This window comes from Pygocentrus nattereri, chromosome 5 (genome assembly GCF_015220715.1).
Source record: "Pygocentrus nattereri isolate fPygNat1 chromosome 5, fPygNat1.pri, whole genome shotgun sequence".
Lineage (NCBI taxonomy): Eukaryota > Metazoa > Chordata > Actinopteri > Characiformes > Serrasalmidae > Pygocentrus > Pygocentrus nattereri.
The window spans coordinates 28,947,416-28,961,708 of record NC_051215.1 but is presented as its reverse complement, the minus strand read 5'-3'; the positions used below and the strand labels follow the sequence as shown (position 1 = coordinate 28,961,708).

Genomic DNA, 14,293 nt, shown 5'->3' with positions numbered 1-14,293 from the left:
TACTAGACATGTGCTACTGTCTTTCATGTGTCTCAGCCAATGGGACCGCAAACAAATCAAAATCAGAATCGCCCATAAAACATCATGACTGGTGCATCTCTGGTCTGATCTTCAGACTTTAAGAAGGTTCCTCACCTTCATGCACCTCATTTCCTAAAGCGTTCTGAGGAACCATTAACTGAAATGTTCTTTAAGGATCCAAAAGTGCTTCTTAGACTCTTCTCTTTCTTGCACCTTTATTTTTAAGAATGTAGAGGGGGAGGCATGGGGGAGAGTGGGGTTAGACGGGGGCCGAGTGTGCCTTAGGCGGAGCTGCCTGACTCCCCTGCCCTCTGCCATGTTAGCGCCAGTGTGAACAAGACGGATTGGAGCAGATCAGAGGGGCAGATAACGGCGGGGGCTGCCAGGGGGCACTCTGAGAAACCTGCTCTGTTTGTGCTCCAGAGTTTCTGTGTCGAAGCGCAGAAGATAAACGAACATCAGTCTTGGCTCTGAGGTGAGAGGCATATCGGATAGTGCATGAGGCGCTTCTAGCGCACTACATGGGGGCCTGATTAGGGGTCTTGTACTGGGATTATATTTACGCTGGCATGTCGTTTTGTTAGCCCCTCAGATCTTGGATGAACTCACACACACACACACACTGACAGACAGGTAATCAGTAACCTGCTAGTGTTAATGTGAAAGCTGCATGTCCTGAACACAGAGGGCCCCGGGGTCTTTCTGGGAATGGGATAGAGAAGGGAGAGGGGCCAAGCGCTCGCTGTAATTAAACATGGGTTAACACTTTAACCCCCTGCTTCCGCAGGAAGGAAGTGGACAAAAAGAGAAAAGCTGGACAGATTTTTTTTTCCTGATTTGTCCTGGAAATCTACAAAGTTTCCGATGTAGACTCCACAGATTCAAAGCATCCAATTTAGTTTATCATGAAAAATATTGTCAATATATTAAAATATACTATAAATTATTTATGGTGACCAAATGCAACTTTTCCTTGGAGAAAGGAGTTCGCAGTTGTGACTCTAATTTAACCCTTTAATCTTTCGGATAGTTTTTAAAGGTAAGGTTTATTAACTAGTATGAATTATCCAACGACTGTTTTGTAACTGCTATGTAACTTATGCTATGTATTTATGGGAGTGATGGACTGAAGTGTGGGCAGTTTAAAGGATTAACACTCTCTTATCATTAATATTAACTTATTAAATTCTGCTCCCAGAGTAGCTGGGCTGTATGCATGTCCATGTTGGACATTCAGTGGGGTCCAAAAGTCTGAGACCATACTGAAAATGGGATTTTTTTTATTTAAACCTGGAGATAAACAACAGAAACAAAGGCAAATAAAGAAAAGATGTTGCCCAGTTTCTAGGTCAGTATTCACCTTTGTAACACTGACTATGACCATAAGTTTCAGCTTTTTTAATAGCATTATCTCCTCCATTGAAGCCTGTGTTCAGACAAATCTTAGACAGATTTGATCTACTCATCAGAGGCTTTATATTGTTAACCTCTGCCAGCTCGAGTCATTAAAGCAAATCGAGGCTGAACACATAGTGAGAAATTCAAAAATTTTTACAAACTTTAAACATTTTACTTTTCAAACAAATTGTGATGCTTAAAAGGTTATAATGAAAAATGTATTAAATTAGAATGAATGGAAAATAGAAGTATTTTCACTAGTGTTCTCAAATATCTGGACCTCATGAAAAAAAAAACACAGGCATGTGGAACTACCCTGCAAAAAATTGGTGCCTTGTCAAGTGAACGGATCTTAAATCTAGTTGAAATATGTAATATTCCCCATTTTAAGATGGTTGTGCACTTACAACATTTCCAGATTTTTTTTTTACTTGTTTTGGGTTATTTAATTAAGTAAAAATATCTCACTACGTTGGCAAATCATTTTGCTAGTTTCAAGCACATTTCCTAAAACAAGTTAAATTATCTGTCAATATAGTGAGATCATTTTACTTGACAAAATTACTTACAACAAGTAAAAGCTAGTCTAGAAATGAGGTAAGTAATCTTACATTAAGTTTACACCAATTTCAACAGGAGAAATATTAGATTTCATGGTAAGATTTAAGACAATTTTACTCTCAAGATACCATGTTTTGCTGTGTGGAGCTCTGTTGCTGTGCTACTGTGTTTCCTATCACTGTGTAAAAGAAGCTTGATGCTGCCTTTATTACTGAAAGCTGTTGCAATAGTTTATAAGTCAGCATGCACAAACATTCAGAGCAGACTAAAAGCTTGTTACTGATTGGTTTCATCATGGTAACAATAAAACAGATTGAATTGTGAAGTAGATTCCTCTTCATATTTTCTTGCTCAAAAATGTTAAATCATGTTCTTTATCAAAGTAAACAACAACAGCTTTTTTGCTTGGCCATTACAGGGTTAATCATCAGCAGCTGCTTTCAATGAATAAGTTTGAAGAGAAAATGTTGAAATTGATCAATAAATAATGTTTTGGCGAGTACTGTGACAGATTGGAACCCATGCTAAATCTCAGTCTTAATCCAGATATTTGGGCAGAATTCCAAGATAAGTTGGAAAAAACTCTTCTTCCTGGGGCATTTCACGCATACCTCTTCCTACAGCAGGTGTACCTTTCCATCAGAGGCAAACCTCATGGCTGCTGCCCCCTCCTCAAAAGACACATTATTTCTGGACGTGTGGTTGTGAGGCTAACCAGAAGCGTCGGTGCAGCGTGTCCTCCCTGTACCAGACGCAGAGAGAAGGCCCAGCAGTGTGAAACTCCACTAACGTGCACTCTTGATGAACCCCAACCTGGCTTTAATCAGGCCAACACATCACATCTTTTCACCTCTGACCCCACTGGACTTATAAAACAAGTGCCACACATTTCTGTCTAACAAGGCGTTCGCCAAACAGACGAAGAACAACACTTAGGTTAGAGCCTGACTGGTTAGGTTAAGCTTTAGCTCAGGGAGTATAGCAGCCAGCACTGCGTCTGTGAGTCTGTCTTCAAATATGGGAAATATCACAATACACAGGCGTGTGCAAAAGTTATGGCACCCATGCTTAAATGATGCACTTTTGCTGACATGCTGAATTTAAAATATTGGGAAAAAAATGTGGCCTGTGCAAAAGTTATGGCACATTTTATCATTTATGTTTATTTCTTTCCAAAATGTTAAAAGCAAATACATATCAACTGAAATTTGCATACAAATGCTATATTTAAGTGTCACAGTCATTTAACTGGGGGTGTTCAAACTTTTGTTTGTGTATATGTGTTATCTTTTGCTTTTTCCAGTGGTTTTATAAAAAGAATATTAGCTGAATCATATCACTGGCTCATTCAGCCAGTGGCTAGCCTGCTGGGAAGGACTGCAGCGCATTCGGAATGAGACGTGGCGCTGGACTCAACCCAAGCACTTACTGAAGTTAAATCTAATAAACAAAGAATGTGGCTCTTTATATGAAGCCCTGTATGCTAGTCAGCAGTGATTAATATTTCTGATCATCTGTGCGCATGTGACGGAAAAATGATTATCATTTCCCAGACATAATATAAAACAATACATTTTGCATGAAATAAGCCAGTTGTGAGTAATGAATAAAGAGAAAAGTGTGTGATTTATCAAATAAGTGATGTCTAACCTCAGTTACACTCCACTGAGACAAATTATAGCCTTATTAAGCACAAACTATCAGGTGAGAAGTGTCAGCATAGAGTTAAAGTCTGCTAAATCCAATTTAAATATCCAGCTCCAGGAAAACACCCTTGAGAGTTTTTCTGACAGTCGAAGAAATTTCCCCTCCTGGCTGAACGTGTCGTGTCCCTGAAATCATTTCTGATTAAAATCAAACCTTTAGGTTCAAACCGAATTTGAAAGGTTTGATGAAGTGATGACAAGTAAAATCAAGAGGAAATATTCCAGATTCTTCACTTTCTGTAGGTCATTATTCAAATTTAAGCAAATTTGTGACAATGACCATGTTTAGGCCTTTATACAAATCTGTCAGATTTTTTTTTAGTTTTGGCAATTAAATTCAATTCAAGTTTGTGTTCAGATTCTCAGGTGGATTTGATACAATTTGATACAGGATTTTTCATACAGGCTGTGGAGTCCATGCCAGTTTGAGTGCATGCCAACACGAGCTAGCAAAATAGCAACATACCAAATTACATAACTTAGAATTTGATAATATAATTCGTAATAAAAAAAACTTTGCACTGAATCAGAAAAGAATGCCAAATAGAAGCATTTCTACAAGCACTCTCAGGCTGCAGTATAAATAGCTTGTGGAACTGGAGCGTTCCATGCACACGCTACTGTGTTTCTTATCACTATATAAAAGAAGCATTTCGCTGCTGTCAGAACAACAGGTAGCTTTACAGGAGAGGAAAAAACAGACTTTAACTTTAATGTAAGTCAATGGAAACGAACGTTTTTCCAAGTAATTTTGGGCCGTTTCTGTTAGTCCATTCATCATGAAATTTACACACAATGTAAAGGGCAACGGGCATTTTCAAATTATGTGAGAAACTGAAAAATGGCGATACAAGGTTTTGGTCCGACAGCGGCGATTTATTGATTCATGCAGGTGCAATGTTTGTGTCGCTTTAAAATGCAGAATCTGTCCCTGATAAACAAAAAATGCCACAAGAAATAGAACCAAAAATAATAAAATTTAAAGAAGTAGCCTCAGAAACACAATAAATATTTCAAAACAAGCCTAAAGCTACAGCACTAATATTAATACTTACTGAACCCAAAGTGCAGTGTTGAAATGTAACATTGGCATTTAAACAATACATTAAAAAATTCAGTTCAATCACAAACTAAGCTGCAAAACACAGAACCTTTGCTGAAATGAAATTCAAATATTCCTTAAGGTTCAAAAGACAGCATATTAATCACACTACATATGATATACTTCACAAGTGCATCTTGCACTTAACCTCCAAAACCCAGCAGGAAAACTCCCCAAGACTAAAGGCCATTATTTAGATGTAAAAGTGGTCAAACTGATCTGGCCGATTTGTCATTTTCGGAAAAGAAAAATATGGTGGAAAGATGTCAAAACTACAATTTAAAAGAGAACAATTTTCAAATTACAAGAGCTCAAGAGCTGCCATTTTAATCATAGCCCTTATTAGCAACTATGTTGTCTCAAGTGGGTAAATAATAATGAATAATGAACTGAACTGAACAATAATAATGAACTGAACTGACTGACCAATCAGAGGCAACTAAACACTGTGACAACACAACCACAACTAACTAGCAGTCTGGCACACGCTGCTCACTATATAAGCCTCAGGCCAGAAAAGAAATTAGATTTTCTGGTCTTTTTGGCCAAATAAACAGACCTGGAGCTTAATTTGCAGAAATACTAACCATTTATTTAACTGTGGTCATTATATCAGTCAGAAAAATCACAATTAGACATTTTTCCAAATTGCTCAGCCTTAATTCTGACATCACTCTTTCTCTTCAGTCTTAACACCACATTAATTACAGACAGGCAGCCAACAACAAAGCATGTGTTTTTCATATAGGCTCATTTTTGCAATTTTTTAGGCATTGATCATCTGCTACTGTTCTACAGCTGTTCCACAGCTGATTTTATCCCTAAGGCCTAAAGACAATTTAAAACAAAACAAATTCGTCAAGGATGAAGCTTGTGCGTGTGTGTGTGTGTGTCTGTGTTTAACAGAGAGAGTTGGGCTGAATTCCATGCTCTCCAACACTGTGGTTACAGCTCCTTTTGTGGGGGGGGTTTTAATTGGGGCCCATGTTGAGCTCGCCATAGCGGCAGTCAGTGGAATGGTTTGGATAATATTTATGTGGAAAGAGTTAACGTCAGAACTCTATTGGTTCCGTACAAACCAGCTCATCCTCAGAACGGGCTTTCAATGAAATGGAAAAGTTTGTTTAGTAAGAAGTCAATCTTAGTGAAGATCTGCGGAAAAGATTTGCACTAGAATTTGCACATTCCCAGAGCAAAGCTCATTTTCAATAAGAGATGTAGAAAAACTTCCTTTTTTCCAATAACGTGTGCAATGTGTGGGTAGTTTTGTAGGTTTGTAATGTCATTTCTGTGACTTTTCTGAATTTTCCATAATTATAGGGCTGTACGATTGATCATTATTCAGTCTTTATTGCAATGCTGACCTTCGCATTAGTAATATCACAAAAAAGGCATGGTATGCAAATGAGATTCCAATGGGATTCGCAATATGCAAACTGCATTATGAATGCTATCAGTGTACTGACCCTTTTACATCTTCTGAACATTTTAATAAATCAAGGTATTCATATGAGCCAACAAATGTAAATGAAAATAACATAATGCAAGTAATCTTACATGACACAATAGGCAGCCTATTAATATATACTCATGTCAATACTCGGCAATGTAACCTCCGCACTATTGAGCAGCACTAACTACTAGCACTGATGATTTAGGCCTGCAGCTGCCTCTGGTCAGCAGATGCCGTTCACCTTCAGAGACCTTTCCTGCTTAAAACGTTGAGATTCATCACAAGTATCTGCAATTACCAAAAACACCTCTCTTATTCCAAGCAAAACCAAAAGCCAGACGACAAAACACAGACGGAGGACAGAACCGAGGAACAAAACCAGCTCATCGTCTCTCAGCTCAGAGCCATAGATCCAGTTATTTCTATTACATCTAATAAAAAGGACTAAACAATAGAAATGTCCACATTTGCAGATTACAGCTCATATACTGTTGGTCTGTACAACCAAGATACAGCAAACAACCTCAGAAACCCCCTCTGTAGGCTGTAAGAGCTGAGTAGGGTTTTTTGGATGATCAAAAAGCTCCAACTCCCCTACACACTCTGCAGACCAGAGTCCAAGCACGTGTGTGTGTGTGTGTGTGTGTGTGTGTGTGTGTGTGTGTGTGTGTGTGTGTGTGTGTGTGCGTGCGTGTGTGTGTGTGTGTGTGTGTGTGTGTGTGTGTGTGCGCTCAGCTGATCGCCTTCAAATCCAACTAATAACCACAAAACAGGAGTACACAGGGTGAAACAGAGAGCAGCAAACTCAGCACTGAAACACAGATCACACAGAATCCGTTCAGACCAGTCAGCCGATCAGCGCTGTTACGGCTCTGCTGGGGCAGCTGAGAGGCTGTAGAGGATGCAGGGTGCTGCACTGCTGGAGTGAAGAAACTAAATAAAGGCGTAGATCTGACACACTGAGTAAACCTTCACACTAGAGATGCTGATTCAGCAATCAGCTAAAAAAAGTGTGATTAAGGATTCCGCGATCACTTTCCCAGCCTTAATACAACTCAACTGTAACTGTACTGCTTTATAGGAGACAAAGACGGCTGCTGTTATTAAACAACAATACTCTAATGATTTATTTTTATTTGGCTCAGTTTGAACGACTAAAATTAGCACTAATATATTCCTAATATAATAAATGAAGCAAGTAATAGACTTTTTAATAAAATCAATGCATTAATTAACAGAGCACCTGATTCAATAAACTAAGAAACTAACAGTTATTGTAATATAATGCATAATGAATTGACATATTTATATTAATATATTAAATATATTAATATATATTAAAGCACTAGTAGCCTTTGAATACAATTACCGAAGCAATAAAAATATCCCTGATATATAAATCCACTTATAGGTCTCCAATAAATACATATATCTTCTTTTATAAACATAACTTTTAATATGATACATAACAGAACATTTATGATAATAAATGCTACTAAATCTGCTACTAAAATCTGAAATATAATAAAAAAGCTGGTATTAAATTTTAAATATAATAAATGTTTCTCAACAAACAACGCGACTAATAGATGCTTAATATTACTATATTTCTACTAAAGAACTGGGTTAATATATTTTAATATAATAAATAATATAGACCTCATAGAGCTGTAATAAATTAAGTGACTAATAAAGGTCTACTGTATTTAATAAAACACTATGGCTCTATTATGAATAATTAAAACACTAATAGCGCTCTAATATAATAAGTAAAGCATGAATAAAGATCTAATATAGTAAAGTGATGCTATGCCAGGCTTTAAGACACGGCTCCATTGTTAAAAAGATGGTTCTTTAAGGGTTCTCTATTATAGACAATGGTTCTATACATAACAACGAACACTCAAAGAACCATTTGCATGCTTTTGCATGGTTCTTAGCGTGAAGAAACGGTTCTGACAGACTAATGGAGAATGTATTATGGGTTCTGTAGCACCAAAAAGGGTTCTGCTATTGTTACAAGCTTGACATAGAACCCCGTTTGGTGCCATGTAGTACTATTTTCAAAAAGGAACCCTGTTCACCTTCAGTCTGAAGAACCATTTAACTATGCAAATGCTTCTCTGAGTGTTCTTGGTTCTCTGTAGAACCACTGTCTCGACTGAAGAACCCTTTTTTTTCGGAGTGCAGAGCTCTGGCTGATCCTGTGTGCCTTACCTTGAGGATGTTGGGGTGCTGCAGCCTCTCCATCAGCGCCATCTCCTTCACCAGTTTAACGGACGCCAGTCTGTAGCAGTCTCCCGCGGAGCCGTACTTCCTCACGCACTCCTCCATGTCGTGACCGCCGAAGTCCACCGATTTGAGCGCTACGGCGAAGCTGCCGTTGAGCGCGGCGCGGTACACGGCCTTGGTGTACCCAGAGCCCACGAAGCGGACGTCGCTCGCGGCGTCCACGCTGCTGCAGCCGAGCCGCGGCGCGCTCCCGTGCTCCCGCTCCTCGCGCTCCTCCTCTTGCGCGCGCTGCAGGTCCATGAGGCGCCTGCGCTCGAGCGGCGGCCGCGCGCCGCGCTCGGGGAACGGCCCGTAGCGGAGAGCCTCGCGCAGCCGCGCGCGAATCTGCTGCCGCAAGGAGCGGAGCAGCGCGTGGCCGCTGGTGGCCGCGGCGGTGGTGGGCTCGAGACTCGCCTCGAGCTGCTGCTGCTGCTGCTGTTGTTTTCCAAGCTGCTGGTGCTCGAACGCGGGCACGGAGAGCAGATTAAACAGCGTACCGAGGAAGAAGGAGAGACAGAAACCGGCCGCTACGACGACCTTCCGCCGCTTCATCTTCGCGGTTACGGTGGTTGCGATCAGGCAGAATGAAAGAAGTGATCTGTTTCTCTCTCCAGCCCTCGCGGTCTAATGTAACGGCGCCGGTTCAGCTCGCGACTTCATCGCTGCTGTGTGGGATTTCGAGATCCACCCCATTTGAAGGGCTGATTGCGGGTGACACTTGGTTCGTAACGGCTCCGCGCCGCTGCGTGTGTTTTTTTCCCCACCCGTATTCACACAAGCCCCGCCTCCTTCGAGCTGGAATTGGCCGGTGCCGTCTCCCCTCCGTGCTCTGGGATTGGCTGGTAGGTCATGTTCACAAGCAGTGCTGTTGTAGACCAATCGCAGCGCGGGAGTGGGCGGCGCTTTGTCGCTAGACGGGTGGGGGAAAAACACAATTGCAGTCAAGCAGTGCAGAATACAGGTGGAGACGAAAGAAATGGAACGAGGGTGACGTCAGAGTGAGTGACGGTTGACTCACCAGTGAGAGCTGAGCTTTGCTGGAACGGTTTAAGAAAGCGCGTCAACTAGGCCTACATTTCCCGGCGAGCCTTGCTCCGAGAGGTGTTGCCGGGGAAACGCAGCAGCTGAAGCCGCAGTGCGGTTACAGAGATTCGTTGCTAACGAGGTTATATTTTGATGATAGTTTAAAAACAGAACAAAAAGGGGTTTTTATCGGTGTCGACGCGTTTTAAACCTCGTGTCTGGGCTTGCCTTGATTGGGGCGTTCATTCGTGTTCGTGTTAACTTACCAAATTTTCTTTCCTCGATCCTGTAGCCTGCAGCTCTGCTCTGAATCTTCTCATATGGTCTTCATTTAACTTAGTTGGCTGTTTTTGTTATGTGGGTGCAATGAAAGAATTTCAAATTAAATCTACCGTTACGGATTTTCATCATAACGTAGGCTGTATATTATAATGCAGCGTTGCAGAGTTTAGAGGAGTCTGTCAGTTCAGTGTTGTGCTAGTGGCTGTGGATGTAGGCTATATGATAGCAGAGCGTGCTATAATCGATTTCCCCAAAGCTAAAGGGGAACTGATTTTTCATTTTTAAAACATTTGAAAACGTTTTATGCATAATTGTGTCGTTGCGACGTAAACAAAGTAATTCAGGTCGGTTTGGTGGGAAATGGTCTGTTGTGGAGAAAGTTCCAGACTTCATTTCTTTACAGTGGTGATGATTTCCAGGATATCACAATATCTACAACACAAACAGGGCCGTTTTATTTACTATCCAAATCCAGAAAGCCTCTTCTTTGTGTGTAATTCTGATGATGGTAAAATAGTCGAAAACCTGAAAAATATGTTTTGGGGGGACTATTTTGCCGTAGGACACTCTGCATGTACCCCACCCGCCATAGATTTAAATGAAGGGATTAAGAAGACGTTTTAAGCCAAAACTTTAATAGGTTAGAAAAAACTTCACAAAACTTCAGTAAAACAGTGGCTCGCGCATCAGGCAGCGCGTTAATAGTGCGATAACTTTCTGTGAGGGAGTTTTTAGAGGAGGACGTCTGGTTCCTATCACCACCACTGTGAACAGTTCTGACTCCGTAAGTGTCTATAGATCGGAGCATTTAACACCGAACCGCTCTGGATGGCTTTATTTACATCCTAGCCGTTTAATTATGTGAAGCTTTTGAAAAATTGGCGGAGTTCCCCTTTTAAATGAAGGCTGAACGGCTGTCGAGCATCTCGTCCGCTGTTTTGGGTCTGTTCTTTGCGCAGAGCCCGTCTGCCTCTCGGAGAGATGAATGTCTGTGATTATGTCTCTGGGGTCGGAGAAGTAAAAAGCCTAAATTAAAAACAGACCCGAGGAGAGGGGGAATAATGAAATAATGGCGTTAGGGGCTTAAGCTTTGTTTAACCCCGACGAGGTGAGACTGGAATGGTCACCGAAACGAACGCGACCAAAATAAAAACTGTAAAGACATCGCAAATAAATATTCATCAGCAAATAAAGTCCCCATACCTGACAAGTTGAGTGTGGATCTTGCTTTGTCCTCTTCTGTTGGGCGGCGAGCGAACCGAGTGAAATGTAATGACTTCATTTCAGCTTAAATTATTTATACTGCAATAAACGGAGTGAGTGCAAATGAATGAATACGAGCTTGATGAATGTGTGTGGGTGAAGTGGGACAGTAATAACAGAGAGAGGAGCACTGGTGCTGTTATAGTGACTGAAGGGGCTGCAGGGAGGGTAAACAGCAGCAGAGCAGCCGGCAGGTCCACGGACCTCTCATTCTCCCTCATTAGGCTCAGTACAGTACAGTGACGGACAAAACGCTTCCATAATCCGTAGAAATATAAACGAAATATAAATTATATGATATTATATATTCCTTTAAAATATTTTAGCGTTTGTCTGAATCTTTTTAAAGCTAAACTTTACTGTTATTACTTTCATGGAAATGTCCACTGGAACATCCATCTATCTATCTAGATAGATAGATAGATAGATAGATAGATAGATAGATAGATAGATAGATAGATAGATAGATGTAAAGGAAAGTGCTGTTTTAACGTTAAATAGTCATTATTAACTTTGACCTAATTAAGGTTAATCCGTGCTTTAGCTTGTTATTTGAAGTTACTCACTTGTTTAAGTTAAAACCCACCTATTTTTACAGAGCAGAGCAGAGTCCCTCACCCAAACCCCACTCCACCTGACTGTTATGAACATAGACAACCGTGTGTTATTTAAACAACCTGAAAAAAAACCTACTAAATGAAGCCTATGTGCCCAGCTTTGCCGCCAATATGTAGCATTAAGAAATATAGATGAGATGTTTAGCTCCATCTTCCGGACATTCAAGACTCAAGAGTTTTATTGTCATATGCTCAGCAGAACAGGCAGTTACACTGTACAATGACATTCTTACTTTGCTGTTCCTCATTTCAGCAAATATAATCTTAACATAATCTCAGAAGAAAGAACAAAGTAGAAAATATAAGAATAACACTAAAAACAATAGTAAAAAAGGACAGTTTTATGTGCATAATAATAATAATAATAGTAATAATAATCAATACTACTACTACTACTGATTTGAACGTGCTGAGTTGTTTTAGTCCAGCCCTACGTCACACGTGCGAAAAGCCGGTGTTTGTGGAGATGTTAGTTTAGTTAATGGGATGATAAGCATGAGAATTGGATTTAACACACAGTCTTATCAGCAGCGCTGAGCAGCTCATTAAACTGGCGGAGGTGTGAACACGAGCCACCGACGGCGGCCTTAACGCCCAAGGGCAGGGCAGTGCGGAGCGTCCACTCCAGCTGATCTGCACTCTGTCCGCGCTGAGCTGCGGCTCCTCTGAGCTCAGCGGTGCTGTGTCTTCTCTACAGCAGCTCCGCTCGCAGCTCCGCTTCTCACCAGGCAGATTTAAACGAGCACAGCGCCTACATTCTCTACATGATACAGTGAGCTCGAGAGACGTGCGTGTGCGTGTGTCTGCGTGTGTGTGTGTGTGCGTGCGTTTGTGTGTGTGTGTGTGCGTGCGTTTGTGTGTGTGTGTGTGTGTCTGCGTGTTTGTGTGTGTGTGCGTGCGTTTGTGTGTGTGTGTGTGCGTGCGTTTGTGTGTGTGTGTGTGGGTGTGTGTGTGTGCGTGCGTTTGTGTGTGTGTGTGTGCGTTTGTGTGTGTGTGTGTGTGTGCGTGCGTTTGTGTGTGTGTGTGTGTGTGTGCGTGCGTTTGTCTGTGTGTGTGTGTGTGCGTGCGTTTGTGTGTGTGTGTGTGTGTGTGTGTTTGTGTGTGTGTGTGTGTGCGTGTGTGCGTGCGTGTGCGTTATGAAGGACTCTTTCATATTTCCTCCGGGGTTGGTCAGCAGTGAGGTCGCCTCAGGGGACCTCACAAGCACTAATCCCATTTAAATAAGTTCATTAGCGGAGGGAGGAGGGGGGCTCTGGCCTGGACAATGGTGAAAACCTCTGTGTTGTTAAACCTGTGTTCTTAAACCTCGGGGTCGCCATTGACATGTAGGCCCACGTTTCCATGTGAATTCAGTCGGCGGAGTGAAGGATTATGGGTCTGCGAACCACCTTGGCGTAATAGGGGGGTTAATCTCTTTCTGGTCTCTTCTCCAGGGGCGTTAATTATACTCTGCAGGTAGCCGCATTCATTAAACTGAAGGGGGTGTGCGTGTGTGTGTGGGAGGGGGGGGTCTGTTCATTACTGTAAGAAATGCATTGCATTTCACCCAGAGGCGCTGATAAAAGACCTGTCAATCACTGAAGGTGTAAAGGCAGTTAAGCCAGGCACGTTTTGCAGTTTTAGTTAGGTGTAATATTATTATTTAAGCCGTACTGATGTTTATTAAGGCGTAATAATGTTTATTACGCTCTATTCATGTTTAAAAATATCTAATAATGTTTATTACGATATAATGAACGCTATTAAGCTGTATTAACGTTTATTGCAATGTCTTAATATTTATTAAGATGCATTAATGATTATTGAGATTTATCCATGTTTATTAAACAACAGAAATCATACTGGAATCAGCAAATAATTGTATAAAAATTATAAGACATATGTTTACATTTGATTGATGTTTCAATACCATTACTTGATGATGTATTTATTTTAATGGTGTGATGCTGGGTTACTGTAGTAAAATGTCTGCATTATTCATTTCACTGCATTTGTAATCAAATCCATATTAGCACTGCAGAGAAATGTAATCCAGATTTTAGTTTCTACATTTATACATGTGTATATATCATCATTGACAGACATATGCATGAATATTACAGATATTAGTCCATAATTCCCATATTGGGGCATCCCTACTTTTCAGTTAATTACAACTGATGATAAATGTGCAGATTTTCCAAGTAGACATACTTTTTTTTTCAAAAGCTTCAGTGCATTTCTAGCAGTGGACATGTTACAAGTAAGACATTCTCAACAACAACCCATTGGTTATGGTTTCAAACTAACACTTTTCAAACATACACCAGAATGTTTTAGTCCAATTCCCACAGCACTCTTTAAAGGGACAAGAAAATAAATGCATCAGGCTGTAATGGAACCAGACACTGCAGCTCAGGCCAATTCTGTTTAACCAACAATACAAGATTAAAGCAGAGTTTAGAAGAAAAAAAGGTTTATTAGCTTGTTGCTAATAAAACTGATCTAAAGCCTATGCAGGTCCAGCATATTCAAATCTGTCTGTCTGTCTGTCTGTCTATCTGTCTATCTATTTATCTGTCTCTGTCTCTCTGTCTATCTATCTGCCTGATAACCA

The 14,293-nt window shown here is 40.8% G+C and overlaps 1 protein-coding gene across 1 annotated transcript in view; it reads right to left on the bottom strand.

The window, feature by feature from the left end:
• pkdcca (protein kinase domain containing, cytoplasmic a) overlaps window positions 1-11,099 on the bottom strand; it is a 51,755-nt gene extending 40,656 nt beyond the window's left edge. Inside the window, exons 1-2 of the mRNA XM_017690633.2 lie at window positions 11,021-11,099; window positions 8,459-9,422 (exon numbers count right to left, since the gene is read on the bottom strand). Of these exons, the coding sequence (XP_017546122.1) occupies window positions 8,459-9,064 (606 nt within the window). The 5' untranslated portion in view covers window positions 9,065-9,422; window positions 11,021-11,099. The remainder of the gene's footprint in view (window positions 1-8,458; window positions 9,423-11,020) is intronic.
• Between the last annotated feature and the right edge of the window lie 3,194 nt (window positions 11,100-14,293).